Source organism: Varanus komodoensis, unplaced genomic scaffold (genome assembly GCF_004798865.1).
Source record: "Varanus komodoensis strain SLA01 unplaced genomic scaffold, ASM479886v1 scaffold1, whole genome shotgun sequence".
NCBI lineage: Eukaryota > Metazoa > Chordata > Lepidosauria > Squamata > Varanidae > Varanus > Varanus komodoensis.
The window spans coordinates 1,370,079-1,388,390 of NW_025335268.1; the positions used below are offsets into that span (position 1 = coordinate 1,370,079).

General features: G+C 39.7%; 1 protein-coding gene across 5 annotated transcripts in view; it reads left to right on the plus strand.

Moving 5' to 3' along the window:
• PROX1 (prospero homeobox 1) overlaps window positions 1-18,135 on the plus strand; it is a 78,936-nt gene extending 60,801 nt beyond the window's left edge. For 3 of the 5 annotated variants that reach the window (XM_044424746.1, XM_044425000.1, XM_044424832.1), the window contains one exon: window positions 9,549-18,135. In XM_044424746.1, the coding sequence (XP_044280681.1) occupies window positions 9,549-9,737 (189 nt within the window). In that variant the 3' untranslated portion in view covers window positions 9,738-18,135. The remainder of the gene's footprint in view (window positions 1-9,548) is intronic. The other 2 variants (XM_044424918.1, XM_044425083.1) reach the window with 1 other exon arrangement.
• The last annotated feature ends 177 nt before the right edge of the window (window positions 18,136-18,312 follow it).

An 18,312-nucleotide genomic window follows, 5' to 3' on the forward strand; every position in this document is an offset into this window, starting at 1 on the left:
AGGAAAAGTCTTTGCTGCACAGGCAAAAACAAATAAAACACAAATAAATATAATGAAAAAACAAAAAAATTAGACCATTGTGAAGACTCAGCACCAGCCTGTGAACCATCATATGTACCCCAAACTCTTGTATACTTTTGTTTTGAGGGTGCACACTTTTTTGTTGTGGAAACTAGGGTCTGTAGAATCCTGCACATCTCTACTCAGAGGTAAGTTGAGTTTGAAATGGTTTACTCCCGGGTAAGGAAGCATAGGATTATAGCCTAAGTGTCCCAGTTAGGTATAATTGGGTGTTGAAATGCTTCTGCATTTGCTGAAGGTTTCCTAGATTGTGTGATGTCAGTGAATTTTTGTGTAAATTGGCACTCTTTTTGTCACAAGCCTGTTCTGTTCAGGTATTCCCTCTTCCACTCCCAGCAAATGACTTTAAATAGAAATTCTGCTTCAGTTCTATAAATTTAGCAGTGGCCCCACTGGAAACAATTCTGAACACCTTGAGTTGTAGCACTTTTAAATGAAACCTCTCCCCTCTCTGGAAAGCAATTTCACAAATAATTTAAAACTTCTACATCGGACACTCCCTAGATCCTGTCAGATTTAAGATGTAGCTTGGCTTTAAAAGTTACATTTTGGTTAAGCAAGAGAAACAAAGAAAATAGATCGTGCTGATTCATACGATCAATTTTACCAGTTGTCAACTTGATTTATTGCTTTTTCCATGATTCTCAATATTTCTTTATATTTATTCATTTAGTTGCTTAGATCCCACTTTTCTTCAGGAACTCAAAATGAACTCAAAAAACACCTCTCAGACATAATGCCATACATAAAAATATATCCAGTATAAAATTACAAAAATCAAATATAAAAAGCAAGATGAGACAATATGGGTAAAAGCACTAAAATTACTCTGCGTGATGAACTGGTCATGAGAAAGCTCTGATAAGATGTTGAGGACACAGCACTCAAGCAGCATGTGGAGCAGTTTCAAAAAGTGGATCAAATTTGGTATAGGGTGGCATGAGTTGTCATTTGAGCAGATTCCCATATCTTCAAGAGTAGATGACATACTAAACCCTAGAGAGAAATTCCTTACTCTGGTTTGCTCTACCCTGATTAGGAACATGTGGTCTGGCTCATTTGAGTGTCATCTCAGGCTCTTTGCTTCATGTTCTCAGTGCTTCATAGTGGCCATGCTTTGTGACACAAGATGACTGGAATGGAGATGGTGACAAGATGGCCTTGCCTCATGGTGGGGAGCAGGGGTACACATGCATGGAACCTGAGAGCTTTTACAGAAAGGGCAATGCCACATGGTCTTTATCAGTTGGAATTTGGATGGATCATCACTGTGTATATACTAATGCTACAACTAGTCAAAACCTTTCATGTTTATTATCTGCTTGTAACAATTCAGGGCTGGCGTCAACAGTAGATATGTTTGGGCACCTGCTGAGGTTTTCTACCTCATCAGGTGCTCACTGACAAGGTCCCCACCCTGAGTTGCTGCTGCTTTTCACATTGCGGGATGGTCACCTGCCTTTTGCTCGGGCCCAGGCAGTGGTGGTGGTGAGAAGGAGGAGCGGCAGGAGAGCCTGCTCTCTTCCTGTCCAGCAGGCAAGCAGTAGCAAGGCTGAGAAAGCAGGGAGGAGCAAGAGCCATGGGTGACCATGGCAACAGAAGGCTCACTGACAGAAGGAACAGGCCTGTTGAGGGTGCCTTGTCCAGGGACCCACAAAAACGTGGAACAAGCACTGTTACCGTCGTTGGGAAGCAGAGCTCTTGCTGGATTGCTTAATCTTGTAGGCCAGATTAGTATGGTACTGCAGGTTTCAGGTGGTCCGGTGGTCTGAGGAGTGAGACAGCAGCTTGCGTGACCAGCAAGCAGGCCCTAACCAACACAGCCCAATGCTTAAGATCAATGTCCAGCTGCTTTATTTTTTTCTTTCAGTTTTACTCAAGAGTAGGTGCAGAAGCTCCAGTGTGGATCAGGATCCTAGCATTGGGAGGGCAGGGTAATTGTCAAGTTCTGGAACAGTCCCCCTGAATGAATGAAAACAGAGGCTGGAAGGGAATGGCATAGCTGCTAGATAGGCTAATGTCTCTTTTGACCCTGAATCCATGGCAGAAGAGAGACCTGAATCTAGGGCCTCTCAATTTGTTGATGGTCCCTTAGCCACAAAGTTGTACCAGCTCTCAGTGGAGAGCTCTAACTGTGTATTCACAATGATTATGCACATGGCAGGTTGCTTAGTAATACTAACGCATAGCATTTATATCCCACTTCCTCTTGTGAGAAACACAAAGGAGCTTACATAGCTTCCTTTTTATCCTCACAACAACAGCTCTGTGAGGTAGGTTAAGCTGGGAATCAGTGATTGGCCCAAAGTCACCCAGTGAACTTCATGGCCAAGTGAGGACTAGAACTCTGATCTCCCAGGTCCTCAGTCCAACACCTTAAACTACACCTTAGTGGCACCACTAGCTTTTATGCATACAGATCTTCCATACTGCATTGAAGCAGCTGCACTTCCATTGCTCATTTGTACTTTCATCAAAACCTTGCACATGTTTATAGAAGAAGCCACAGTTTGGCACTGAATAGTGTCTTACAGCATTCAAAAATTGTTCATAATATATTGTGTCTGTAAGGAGCGGGACCAATCATATGGGGCTTTTCTATCCAATAAGCACTCTCACCAGGCAAGAAGACAGTGCATATGAGGGGGCCTTGGAAAGCAAGGAAGGGTGGCTGCAGGAACATTCGGAGTGGGTAGTTACCAGTGGGCACTGGACAAGTTGCTCCTTCCTTGTTCGACAGCCACCCCTAAATAATCAGTCCTTTTCACCCTAGTTTCCTGACGCTGCCTGTCCCTCTGCCATTTTAGAATCTGCAGCCATGCATCCCCAGAATATAAATGTTGAGCGAAGCAACATGCTTCCCCTCTCTGAGACAAACGGTATAAGTCTGAAGTCTGCCTCATCGTTCCCCCTCGCAGCATCATCTTTCTTCCTGGCGAATGTCAAGGATCATTATTTGATTGACTGCAGCCACCTGATGCTAGGAAAATGTCCTGGGTTCATAGTAGAGATTGTTGTTGGGTCTATAAAAAGAAATGTGGACGGGGGTCTTATTTGTCACCGAGGCATTGTTTCTGCAGATGTTTCTGCTGGAGAGATGTTCAGTCACTTAGGTGTAAAGATGTACTTAGTAGGTCATCATCACTTAGGGTCAGAAAAAAGCTACCCCCAGACACACACAATTAGCACAGATGACTGGTTAATTGCTCACTGGAAAAAATCTATCTAGCCACCCATCCATTTAAACAATTCGATGCTTTGCCTCAGAACGTGTGTTCTCTTAAGAAAATATTATGCTCTTTGTAAAAAGGCGGCAGGGAGTGGGGAGGAGAAGTGAGCTGGGCCAGGTTGCAAGGAGCACTTCATTGCTCAAACAAGAGTCGCTTGGGCCCAAACAGGTCTGCAGTCTATGTCTCCCAACCTCTGAAAAACTTTCTGTGCAGTCTTAGATTTTCCAGGGTGCCAACTGTGGTCAGAGTCAGTGGTGAAGGAAAGGCATTCTGTACAGGCTCAGAGAATTTTGTGTTGTTTTTACTTCATCTAATTCGGGAAGGTTCTGTAGTATGGAAAAAAGGTCCCACAGTTAAGCCCTGGTGAGCGCCGGCTCATACTAAGCCCTGGCTATTGGGATAATATGCAGCACAAAGGAATAAGCAAGGCTCCCTGGCATGAGCGAGCAAGCTGAATGACCAACAAAAATAGCTTGAGCAAGGAATGCTGAAGTCTGCTGTAAATCCATGGAAACATCATGACCACATTCACACAATCACTGCAGCCCACCATGCTGCCTGCCCTTTTCAATTTTCAGGCTGCAATGGGAATTCAGTCCCCATGGCCTATTGCGTTGTGAGAACCTGGCAGGGGCAACTTATGCAAGGGTTAAGCAACCTGTGCATAACCCTCAAATGGTATGTATAGCCCTTCATTTAGGATATGTGTCCTCAAAACTAGAACAGAGCAATAGGCAGGAGGAAGTACATGTTCTACATATGATACCTGTTAGCAAATTGTCTCTAAAGGCTGAAACTGAAGGTTATCAGTCAAAAGAACCAGTTGCACCTTTTCCCTTGGTGATGATCCCAGAAGGTCTGGCTCCATCTTTCACACACAAATGGAATCGCCACTGCCAGCAGTCCTTCCTTGTGGCTCTTCTGTGGAGAAAGCAGGCTGTTATGTAGTGGCATTTGCTGTGGGATCTATGAGTCTACTGAAAGGGTCCTGTCTGAAGCAGTCATCCCTCCCAGTGTCTATGTGTATGCAGCAATCGCAACCAAGTTTAACCCAGGGTTAATGGCTAATACCTCAGTGTCCTCCAATCTGCTTGAATATTGTGAGAACTTATTAGAATTTTGCCACATTCGCCTCAAATGCTACTGGGATGTTTTTCCCATCATCTTTTGAAGCTACTTTTCCCAGCTTTATTAGCCTAGGTTAGTCTTCCCCAGCTCGATGCCCCCAGATGTGTTAGATCAGAACTCGCATAATGGGTGGAGGAGGATAGAGTATTAGTCCAGTAGATCTAAGTGGGTACCAAGTTGGGCAACACTGGCCTAGGCCTTTTATTTCTGATTGGCTTGGTGCCAGTGCACCTAAAAACATTTCTCTTTCTAGCCCTCTGCAGCAAAGGTTCCCAGCATATACAGAGTTCACACCAAAGATTACAATTTTCTTCTTGATATTCTAAATTTCCACATGAGGACACTTTCTAGACAGTGATTCCTCTCATTAATTTTGAAGGACTGCAGTATGCCTTCACATATATTTGAATCAATTTTCAGCTTTATTTTTCTGTATGTTTTCCAGCTCTGTGACATTCTTTTAGAGATGGAACAATCAGCGCTGCACACATTATTCTAAAATTGGGGGTATCATAGACTTACATAATTGCTTTATGACATTGCTCATAATCTTGTTTCATAAGCATTGTATAGGTTACTTTTAATGTACTTTGAAGTCACAGCTAGTTTGAAGAAAAGTAATAGAGCTTTTCATTATCCACTGGAGGCTAAACTGAATTATTTGATGTTGTCTCCTAACCTGACTACCTTACCATTCACCCCAAAAGCAGATACTTTGTTAAATACTGTGGGACTCATTGTAAATTCTTCAGGAATTCTACAATTTCCCAGCTGCTGTTATGCTTATTTTCCTCCTCCTGCTGCATTCTCTTTTCCTTTTGTGTCATGTCTACTTGATTCTTTGCCTGAAGTCAAGAATATCTGTACAGTGCTTAGAAAATCTGGGCTGCTTTAATAATGTTAAGTAATATATTTTCTTCCTATATGCTGCTTCCTATTATTCATCCAGTTTCTGATCTGTAAGGTCTCCATCTCCTTGCTTTCATCACTACCATTTTCTCTAAGAGCTTGTGATAATAGATTTAATCAAAAGCTTTTGAAAATCCTCAGCAAAATTTCTGTCACACTATTCCTGCCTACCAGAGCTGAAACTTACTTGACTAAAATTTTTCTTTTTCTTTTTCCACTTTTTTTTTTTGTTTTGTTTTGCATTATTCTCAGTTATGGAAATTTTAGGACTGTCAGAAGAAAACATGTAAAAGCACTGCATTGTACACATGGGGCAGAATTCGGTGGAGCACTGTCTTACACCCCAGCTGACTCTCTCATACCCCATCAATTCCATTAGTTGTTCGATTCCCCTACGAAGTGCTAAATCACCTTTCCTTAAGTGGTACATTCCCCTTGTGCAGTGGAAACAGTGGGAGCTCTCCTTTGCAGAAGACAGTCTGCAGTGGTGTAACCATCCCATTGATTCTTAACATTATTGCCGCAATAGTCCTCAAAATCCAATTTCAAAAGCATGAAAATGTTTTAAAAATTCACAATCAGTTTGGGAAATTCAGCAGGCTCATTGATATCCTTAAAGAATGATCAAAATACAGCGTCGCAAGACTTCTCTTTAGTGGTGAGTGTACTGCTTCAGAAGAGGCTTAGATGAGAAAGGGGAAAAGATGACTCTGGCCTCAGGGCAGGGTGGATGAGAACCAGGATGGATGAGAACCACATTAAGAACCCTAAACTTTTGAGTTTGTGTTTCTAGAACCATCTCTGTTGTTCAGCATACCATTTATTATTCTTATTAATTACATTTATACTCCCTTTTTTCTTTTTCCAAGGTACCCATGTTCAACATTTATTCATTAATGTCAGTAATGCTTTCAGCTAAGCTAGGAAATAGTTTAAGCTGAATGCTTTGTAATAACCTGTATCCTGAGTAAATCATCCCTGGATCATTAAAATAAAATGGAAATGGCTTTCTCTGGTATAAATGGCAGCACTTGAAAAACATTATATATTTGAGTTGAAATATCAACATTTCCAATCTGAGCTGAGCAGATGCCATTTGATAGTTTGTTGCTTTTGTCCTGTTTCGCTTTTCTTTGACATAGTTTTTCAGGTACATTGCCAGAAAACCAATAATTGAGGAGTGGGTGTCTTTTGATAGCTATGAACTTCAGATCTTTTGAAGAGCAATCCCCATCCATCTCAGCCAGTATGGTCAATGGTCAGTAATGCCGGGAAGTGCCCAAACATCTGGAAGGCATCAGGCTGAGGAAGGCTGCTCTAACATCTGTAGTGGAAATAGATGCAAAGAATCCATTCAGCTTTGCAATGCATCCCAGAGCTCCTTTTTACACCTTTGCTTCCTAGGAGTTCCATTTATACTCTGAATGGTTTCCCTGCCTCTGAAAAACCAGTTCCTTTGTTGAACATTTCTGTACCACTTCTCGGCCACCAAAGTGCTTCTTGAAAAAGTATGCAGTGTCCAGAGCTTAAAAAATGGGGAGGCAATCCACTCCACAGATCTCTGCCAATCAAGAGCAGAGTTAAATGGATCGGTGGTTCAGCCCAGTCTAAGCATGCTTCACACGACCTAAGACGTTCCTTTGCTTTTATATGGCAGCATCGACTTCCACTCTTTTACCTCCATATAATGTGCCAGCATTTATTTGCTGCTGCTGGTTTTGAACACTTAACCAAACCTCCAGAAAAATATTTAACTGAATGCATCAAATATTTGTTATCATTCCATAACATTTAGCAAATACCTCCCACCCTCCCAAACCCCTCAGTCCTGCATAATCTCCACAGTGTATCTAATTTGGATTCTAGCAAGTGCTGTCAACTTCAAGGAAAAGGTTCCTGAAAGCACCAGAAACATCACATCTTGCTAGAGCACTCTGTGTTTACATGACTAAAAACTCAGAATGCAGAGGTGTGTTTTTATGTATCTCAGTGTAAGGAAAGTAATTATTTTAATCCTTAGTATTTACTCTCCCCTCAGCACCAGCCCCCACACACTTGCACATTACTCCTTCAGCAGGGTGAGTCAATATGCCTTTTTCAAAGGACACTCACTGTTTGGGTCCAAATTCCACCCTCTGCAGCTTGCAGGCAGCTCCCACTGACTTCAGCAGCAGCTGGTCACATGTTGGCCTAATGGCAAAATCTGGTGAACAAATTGTCAGTGTGTCATCTGTGAGAAGGCTTCTAGTACGTTGCTAAGTCTAATTTGGGGACCTTCCATGTGGGATAGAAAAGAAAGAAGAAGAGCTCTTTAAGAGCACTGGGTCCATTAGCCAAGTCCATGATTGCAAATACTTTGCAGAATCTGTAATTTATGTATTTATATCCCACTTTATTTTCCTGCATGAAATACAGAGTTGCTCATATGATCCTCTTCTTCCTTCTCTCTGCTTTATCCTCACAACAACCCTACGAGGTATGTTGGGCTGAAAGTCAGCACCAGGCCCCAATCACTCAGTGAGCTTTGTGGCCCCACGGTGAACAGAACCTGCAGCTCCCGAGGCCCAGTTTACCATTCTAAACACAACAGCACACTGGAGAGCACCACCCTGGGACAGGCTGCCTCACTATGTCAGTGCGGACATATTCCAAGCTTCCCCAACCTGCCTCCCTCCAGACCACAACTGACAGACCTCTAAGTCGCTTGATTTCTGCAAATGGGAAAGGCAGCTTCTGAGATGAGATTTTGAAGCAGCAATGAGGCCTTTTGCCCGAAGATCATGGTGCTGTTTGACTGGTGAGCTGCATCCAAACCAATGGATACCTGTGCTGAATTCAAGGGACACATCTTGAGTCAGACGCAAAACTGCCATGCACTGGTCCATCTCACTCAGTTCTGCCTACTTTTAACTCACAGGAGCACTGTTGGAACTCAGGCAGAGATCTTTTGCAGTTAGTTGCTCACTGAATTTCTTTAACTGCAGTTGCCCAGGATTTTATCGCTGACCGAATTTGCGGAAAATCACTGCTCTGCCAGGAAAATGACTCCTTCTATTCAGTTGTCCAATCATCAGCCTTTCTTAACTTGGCATTCTCCAGATGTGTTGGGCCACTGACCTCACCATCCTCAGCAAGCACAACCAAGCTGGGGGGTGATGGGAATTGTAGTGCACCACATCTGGGGGATATAGTATTGCAGTTAAGACTTCTACTGAGCAGTTTCAAGATGCCATTGTCACTGAGGAATAGGAATGGAAGCCACTCAAACAGCAGATCTTTGAGAACTCTGCTGACCAAGTTGCATTGTGAGTGCCCCCACACCTGAATGGACATTATGAAGTGGGACTTCATTTGCATGCACAGGATTATCTTTTAAAACATAAAAACGATGAAAAAGGACCCAAATAGTTTGCGGTCAAAGATGCTATGCACAACCAGCTTATTTGGTTTTCAGTGTACAAAGTAAACTGGATTGCCACTGAGAAACCTAACTGGTCAGACAGGAATCTTCACAGAATCTGCAGAGTCCCCTAGCCTTCCACCATCACCTCAGGTGGATACTTATTACTTTTATTTGGGACATATTGTTTAAATTGGGAACCATACTGGCTGAGTGCAGGACAATCGTATGGGAGCTCCATCCAAAAAGCAATTTTTGACCTAGGCCATTACAGGAGGCCTTTAAAGCTGCAAAGAAACATTGGTGGTAGATACCCCATTTCCTTACTGGCTTTTCATACCAACTGGGACCAAAGCTGAACACACACAGTGAAGGGACGGTGTTGTGTTTAGCAAATGCTAAATTCTCACAAGTACACTTAGAGAGTAAAAATGATCCAGCACATGCATATGTGGACAAACTATTCTGCAGACCTTCAAGGCAAGAGCCTTCCTCCCCCACTCCATTCCCTTCCTCTGCTAATTATATCTTATAAATCCAGCACCCTCTAAACCCAGATGTTCATATTTTAATACCTACATTCTATGGTTCAACTTTACAAAGCTAGCTAACACATGTTTTAAAAGTTATTGTACTATATATAACAGCCTTGCCTAAGAGAATAGAGGTTTGCCGCATTTAGAAAATGCAGGTGCTATGTAAGCTCCCTTTTGAAAGTAAGAACTTAGCTCAGTTTCCTTTGAAGACCCAGAGACTTGAAACTGAAAACTTTTATTAATGCCATTGTCTCCTTGTATCAGCAGGTTCCAGAGAGATTCCTGGAAGTGGCTCAGATCACATTACGAGAGTTTTTCAATGCCATTATCGCAGGCAAAGATGTTGATCCTTCCTGGAAGAAGGCCATTTACAAGGTCATCTGTAAGCTGGACAGTGAAGTTCCTGAGATTTTCAAATCCCCAAACTGCCTCCAAGAGCTTCTCCATGAGTAGAAATTTCAGCCACTATTTATGAATGTATTAAAAAAAAGTAGCAGACCCCTCTTTTTGATGCCCAAGTCATGTGTGAGTGTGTGTGTATGTGTGTCTATATTCATTTCATTCATATATATATATATATATATATATATATATATATATATGAAATCAGATCATAATCCTTTGTGATTATTATTAATACTATTTTGTTATTTAGGTCAGTAACAAGTGGATTATTATTTTAACTCCAGCCTTTGTTTTACTTTTGCCCATGACTTTTAACATTTGGAGGGAAAAATATTTGTTTTTTCCCAGGGAGAAGAATGTTTTGACGTGTGTACAAGCCTGTTTTAGCAAGTTAGGGCATTACTTTTATATATCTATATCTCTATATTTTGTCAGTTATTGCTCACTACAAAGTGGCAGTTTGTTCTAGAAAGACAAATGTTGCAGGGCAATTCTAGAGTCAAGAATTGTAACAGTGCAGCTCCTACAGTCCTTGTTTATATTATGTTCTCAACTCTGTGGATGGCATTTGACAAGCATAGTGCTTTCTAAATGTTCAACTCAACCATGAAAGAGTCAAGATTTTCATGTTATAGATTAGAAGACATTTAAACATCCCTTCTAGTTATTCAGACAAGATCAAAACTGGCATCCACACCAGTTTTCAAGCTTTCCCTTACAAGAAAAATGGATGCCCTGAATCAGCCCTAGTTTCCAGTTCTGTATGCTTCTATGAGCTTGTGTAGCAACATCTTGGGTGAGGTACCCTATAGCAGTGGCTCCTGAAAGTGCTCCCAATCTGTTCCCACCATTTCAGGGAATTTGGGAAAGGAGTACTAGTTGGGACTCCTAGGAACCACAGCATGGCTTGATATCTGGGCCTGATATTTCAGCTTGACCCCAGATTTCAGGGAGGTCTGTATCAAAAGCAAAGAAGATCAGGGAAGTGAGGTTGGACTCCAGAAATCCAGAGTTGGAATGCTTTCATTTTTGGAGTTCACCTTATCATTTCTTACCCAGGTCTTTCCACTCTTTCTCTCTCACACAAACACAGAGCATTGCTGTGCAAAACAAAATGAGTTAATTTAAAGCAAGGGGTTTGCTATTGGCAAACACAGTGGTTTAATGTCATTACATGGCCAGCTTATTAAAATAGTAGCATTTCACTCTCCATAGAGTAAAAAAAAAAATCTTGCATGATTTTTAGTTGGAACAGAACATTTTATAGTCATATTATTTCAGTGGTAAATCATGTGAAAAACTTTCCAAATGGAATTAATGGAGCCTTATGGTGCCAATCCTATGCATACATATTTTGGTGTAAGTACCATTAAACTTAGTAGAAATTACTTCTGACTAGATGTCCACAGAATTAATCTTAATGCTTAACTATGGCGGGATTTTATCCTTACACTGTCACAATGCATTATCAGGTTTGGCCCATGTTCTAAATGGTATTTTTTATCAAAATGTATCCTCCTCCCCCAAGCCCTTAGGTAGTATATATGTATAATATTTCATATTTTTGCCTGAAAAATGTTTGAAACTACCTTTTCATTTGAGAAGCACTGTACAACACCTTTGCTTTATTCTAAAATGACTGAGGCAAAACAATGGCATCTCAAAGTAGAAAAAAACTTTCTGTATATTAGAAATGGAATAGAGACTTTTTAATAGAAAATATTGTTTAAATGAATAAACTTGGCACAATAGATTGAGAGCACAACTTTATAGAAGATTGGCCATATCCATTGAATCCAATGGAACTTAAGTAGTTAACTATGCTTGCTAACTTGCTTACTGGGACTTAAGCATGCTCAACTAGTTCTGGATTGTGCCTATAAATCATGCAGAAACTTTATCCCTGTCCTGATAGCTAGGAAAGCAGAAGCTGGCCACTTTATTATTTCCTCAAATATAAGTGATACATTAACAATGACTAGAACTGAGCAGACAACTTCTCTTCTACCACAAAAGCTAGTGGGAAATAAAACATGAGAGCAAAGCTTAACATATGGGGCACATCAGAGTTTTCCTATATTTCACTCAAAATAACATTTTGCAATTGCCTTGTAAGGAACAGCCACATGGATCAATTTGAGATTGGATTGTGTACAGGTCTAATTGCCATCAGTCTCAGGACCAAACTTGACATGATGTTAAACACACACAGCTGGCACTGAAAATGGCAGCCCTACAGACAAATCTCTATGCCTCCATAATGTTTACTAGAATGGTGTATATGAGCAGTGGAGTTCAAGGCATCACTGCAGCTGAATGCAGCAAGTTTTACTGTGGGAGACCAGAGAAGCCCAACTGTGGCTGTCTTTTCAGCAAAGCGTGGGTTTTTAGCACATCTAGTTGGCTCTGATTTTTAACACCGATACAGACTGCATCTAAACCAGTCCAAGACAGAATTTCTCCTCAGGGTGACCAAAACAAACGTTTACCTTTCATTGGAAAAATCATAATAGTAATAAGAATTGTATGAATCAAACAGAAGTGAGTTGACACAACGATCAGTGGAATTTTTTTTTTAAAAATGTTGCTAGTTTTTATGCTTTCTTCAATGGTCTCCTTTTTCTTTTGGCATTTTTGCAAAGGTGTAGTGTCTTTTCCGGTATGCTATGGCACTATGTGGTTGTTGTTTTCTCTGTTGTCTTTTGTACAGATGCAGTAAGAATTTATTGTTAACTGGGCTAGTCTCTTTCATTATTCACCCTTTCCCCCCATCAATTTCATACCAATTTGATACTAATTAACCAAAATGTTTGTTTTACAGTTTACCAAATTATTTTCTTTAGGATCCTCCTTTTTTAATCTTTCTTGACATTTTTTTTAACATACCAGATTTATTTTGACTTTGGAGAGTGAAAGTCCCACATGTCATAACAACTAAAAAAGCTGACCTAGTCACTGCAATGATGCTTCATTTACAAATATTGTTTGAGACTCAGAAAGGGATGAGAGGAGTTATCAGTAAAAAGCCTTAAAAACCTACTGATTTGTTTAAAAAGAAAGAGAAAACCTAGGACACCCAGGCTGCAAACTAGTTATCCTCTTCCACATGCAAAAATCAGGTTTCTACAAGCAGAATAGTTATTTTGTGGTGCAAGACCTTTCCATATATAAAATCCCTGACTTAATAAACTGTGATTGATTAACCCAGTTACAAGTGCCAGGTCCACACTCACCCATTCCCTTTTTTACTGGCTTTTTTATTTCAGTGCTGGTCTCATTCAATTAGTTTCTCATTACGTCCAAAATAAGGAACTGTGGTTTCATGTTAGTTTCTTCATCAGGATCTTGAACCATGATTTGTCCATGGTTTAAAATCCTGGTTACTAAGTTAACATTAAGCTACAGTCCCCTGTTCAGATGTAACTGAGAGGTGTGGTTTAAACAGACTGGAATTGAAGTGCCGAAGTCAGCACACACAGCAAAGAGGAATGGGCCGAGTTTGCAAGCCCTCTATTCATATCCAGCTTCATAAAAATGTAAATCAGTCAGTGTCTGAACTGGGCCCAATTGTGCACAAGTTTGCCCTATTTTTCCCTTCCATTCAGATCTCTGGATTGCAACTCCTGTTGTTACTTTCAAGCACTAGTTGTGCCTATACAGTGCAGGCAATGCAGCTAATCGCAAGGAATAAAGGCCCACAATTTGTGGCAGTGTGCGTCACCCCGAGAGCAAGCTGTGCTGTTCCTCAGCCTCCCCTGAAGAGTTTTGTGCATCCATACAGTTGACGGCTTTGAAGCCGGTCTTTTATTTTGTCCATCAAGTATAGACTATTAGGACATTTCCAGATGTAGGGCTTTGCTGACGATCAGTGAGCTAAGTAATCCGCAAACCCATGTTCAGAATGCTTGTCCCTGTTCCAATCACTGCTGGTCTAGGTCTACTATTGACACAGGAAGCAGGTCCACTGTTGTGCCAAAATACTGACAGTTGCTCCACATCTCTGCACTAGTAAGCATCTCATCCCCGGAGAATGCTTCCTGTTATGCACTATCATCTCTGTTTGGAACATTTCAAAACACTCTTTTGTTGTGTAGCACTTCCACACTTCTTCTCTTCCCATTATGGGGGAACTTTTCTATGCTGAATTAGGGCATATTTCTACTGAAGATTGTTAGATATGTACAGAAGATATTTAGAAGCTACTTTTTTCTCAAGTTTTATGATAAGAGCATGTGAGTGAGTGTCTCCCTTTGGGGTGAACACCTGGATAAACTCTTTAAATTGAAAAACACTTCTGTGGCAGCCTTTCCCATACAGTCTTGTTTCATTGTCACCTCAGTCATTACAAAATCCAAACATAACCAACTAAAGCCATACTTGATTTGTAACACATTAGATATCCATCCAGAAATTCTTTCCTTACATATGCTTTTTGCTTTTTCTTGTTGCTAGTATCATTTGTATTACTATTATTAGCTCTATTGCAGTTATTATTGACGGAAATGTGATTAGTTGAACTAAGCTTACACTAGTCCTAATGACATATATATATTTATTTATACATAGCATGCACAAATTCATTAGTGAATGATGCAGAGGAATGCTTAAGTAAGGGGAATGGGACCCAAGCAAACCAAACACACACACACACACTAATTTTATTCATTTTTTTACAATGACTTCATTGCATTATATAGCCATATTGCCTTTGTTATTCCCATGGCACAGACACTAAAATCTAAAGCATTGGTCCTCGCTGTATTTTAAGCAGGCTTCATCCTCCTCCAAATGTTCCTTTCATCTAAAAGGAAAAAAATGCTCATCCTGATCCTATGGATGTTCTTTGCCACAAAGCTTTTTGCGCAGATGGAGCACGCAGCCGCGCACTTTGCCTGCCAGGTTTGTCCTACTGTGCTGCCTGTCTCTTGCAAGATGATTACAAAGAAAAAAAATGAAGCTGGGCTTGAGGAACATCGGGCTGCACTTCACACAGAAGGTTCTGTCAAGCCCCAAATGAGGGTAGGTTGCTGTGTAGGTGATCTGTTCCTACCCCTGCCTTGCAGAATACCACAGATGTCAACCCATTTCATGATAGTTCCCTCTCCACCAAGGAGACTGAAAACAATCATTCTGTGAGGGAAAATTGTGTTTCCCCAGACAGCCAAACATCTCTGAAAGTGAGAGAAGCTCAAACTGTTACGTGCTCTCTCCCCTAAATTCTGCAGTGCAGCATCTGATGAGCGCTGCATCTGATGATGGCGGCTGTTGCTGGTGTCATGAAACCGATCCATGTTGCTGAGCTAGCTGGACATCCTGCCTCAGCTTGTGATGTCACCTTGCTGCAGCAGGTGCAACTTAGAGCAGGCCCAGCCAGAATTGTGCCCCACTCACACCCAACACTTATTTCTCAGCAAAACTGTAGGTAGGACTGGGTCGTAAAGAGCAGAAGGGCACTTTTATTGTAGTAAAACAAAGTTTACATAGGTCAAGTAGTTCAAAAATGTTGAAATCCCATCCTGACACCCACCTCCTCCTCTTTCTCTTTTGTTTCCTGTGCAAAAACTGGAAGTGTGTGCCTAGACCTTAAATGCACCAGCGGAAGGATTACGTAAAACAAATCCTTCAAATGAACAGTTTTTCTCCCCTTCACAAGTACAGTTGTTCTTGTGCCTTCAGTGGCTTACAATTTTCGTCTTTTTGAACTTTTCCCTCGTCCCTGAATTCCTACAGCTGCAATAAATACTAGATTCTTTTTCTCCCCTTCTTTCCCCCTTTTTTCCAGCTGTTGGACATAATGTTGATAGCTATGCATATTTTGTGTCTTTTTAGAGAAAATTAAAAACAAAACAAAAAAACACAAAGCGGAAGAATACGTTTTTGAAGAAGAGAATTTTTAGAACAGTTTGATAATGCAAATTATTTTTTCTCAGTCGTTTGAGCAGCATTCAATTTTGAAAATTTCTTGTAGAAGCCAATTTTTTGTAACAGTGGTGCAGATCTTGTGTGTTCTTAGCGTAAATGAAGAGTAGTATAGAAGCAATATTTCATACGTATTATATATATGTGTATACATATACATACATATATGCCCACATATACACATGATGATATATATAGATAGATATATATATATATATGTATATATACTTATACACACACAATATACGTGTGAAGTGAAAAGCTTACATTTTTCCAATGTAGATTAAGAACCTATTTTAGACATTTGTTATGTTTTGTGAGAAGAATGTTCTATCTGAAACTATGAAACATTTAATTCTTACTGTATCTCTGGTTGTGTAATGGGAACGCTTCACATTAAATGGTTTTTAAAAAGTGAAAGATATTAGAATGTAGTAATTATTTAAGGGAGTGTTCACCCATATATTCCTGAGGTTTGCTTTGTGCCTCTGAGTATTATTTAATTTAAAGTGTTTTAAGTTTGCAGAATCATTGTTACTGTACCAGGTATGTGGGTGAACATCTATAGCTGAGGGGAACTTTTATAAAGCAATGTATATATTCAGCGTAATGGCTGTTCTTAAATAAAAGGCAGATGATTTTAATAACTACATTCTGAGAACATCTGTTAAATTTATAAGAAATGTTGGAGTTCACTGTATAGATAGTTGAAAGCATTCTTTAAAACCCAGCTCAGTACTTTAAAAAAAAATCAGTCTCTCTCATCATGTGTCCAGGACATGGGTGATCCAGTTTTTGTAAAGTTACAGATTTTTTTTTCTATCTGCACAAAGTAATTTACTGGCAGAGGGTTTTTCCCCACAACCCCAGGTTACTATTAACTAAGAAATAAAAGTGAAGATTTTGTGGCTTTAAATATAGGACTTTCACCAGCAGAACTGAAAGATATAAATATATATATATAAATATATATATATATAAATAAAAATATAAATATATATAAGAAGTGGTTTGAAAACTCCCTCAAATGAGCATTGTACATGAGAAATAATCAAAAATTGAAAAAAATCCTATTTGTCATGTGTATTATATAGTAATTATTGGTGTTTTAGTGCAAACACTTTTTTTGGGTATCTATTCTGTGTTTGGAAATTTTAATAACCATTGTTTTCAAAAAGCTCCCCTTAAAGAATGTAACTGATTTATATGAGTAAGCAGTTACTGTATTGCACTTAAATGTTCTGTTGAAGGAAATGCAATTTTGTTTTCTGTAGAACTGTTGGTTGTAAACCATTGAAAATGCTCATTATTTTGAGTTGGGATGAAAACTGATGTTTAACCTTTGCATCTTCTTAGGAATGGCTGTATTTCAACATATGAAAGATGGTAACTTAAGCCATTTTTGTCATTTGGACCCTCAGTTATTTTCTCTTTCTACCTAGCTGCCATAAGAAATATTAAAATACACAAGAAATGTACAGTCAGATCCTTATAAGGATTAAAATCTTAAATTCTACTCCACATCTACTGGGCCTGGACTTCCTTGACGAATCAATATAATATTGTAGGTTGAAACGCACATGTTTGTGTGCGCGCGCTCTCTCTCTCTCTCTCTCTCTCTCTCTCTCTCTCTCTCTCTCTCTCTCTTACTTTTAGGGTATGATCCTGGACATGTTTAGGCAAAAAAAGGTTCTTCAACTCCCAGCATGCTCCAATCATGCTGTGACTTATAGGACTCTTTTCTGTCTAAATATGCATAGGATTGTACCCTTAGTGAAAATATATTGCAACTATATAAATCTGAGCTCAAAATTTAAAAAAAAATATTTATTTAACTGGAAGAGTCAAAGGTTAAGGCATAAACTGCTGTTGTCCCAGCTACTTCTCATATGTATATAGTTACAAAAGTGACAAAACACTGCCTTTATATTATTTAGCAATATGTTGTAAATAGCATTATTAAACATTTTTGTAATAAAGACCCTTTAATTTGAAGTTAGTATAATAACTGAATTAATAAAGTCAATTTTTGATTTTTTTAATTTTATTTTTTAGCTAGAGGCAATTTCAACTGTGGAATTTTTGTTGTTGTCTATTGTTCTGAAGACTTTGCATAATTTATTGGTTTAATTTATCCTAATTTATTTGATGGTGTACAATTTTGTATTGCCAAGGATGTACTGTAATATTAATTGATGATGTGATAAAACATGAAGACTCCCCTGTCTGTATAGAGGGAAAAAAGGTGCAGTAGACAATTGATTGAAAAAAGTTACAATTCTAGCTTGGCAGCTACTAAATTGAAAAGAAATCAGGAAAAATGGTTTTTTGGGGGGTGGGTGGGAAGGGAGGGGATCTTATTTTGTGTGTTTTAAGCTTTTGTATACTCTCCAGACCTTTACCTTTTTGCTTTGTACCACTTAAAGGATACAGTAGTTCAATTGCCTTGTGTGCCTTCCATCTTCTCTAAACTGAATGTATGTGCAGTATATATGCAAGCTTGTGCAAAATAAAATATAAATTACAAGCTCATTGCTCATGGTTTATATTTATTTTTAAAAGGCTTTCCTGTTTCACACCAGACATGAACCCTTGGAGACTGTGCTCCCCTGAACTCCTGCTGCGGGATTGGAACAGTCGTGCCACGCATGATCACGGCTTCTGTTATGAGTTTCAGGTATTCAGGTTTTATGACCGGTGTGAA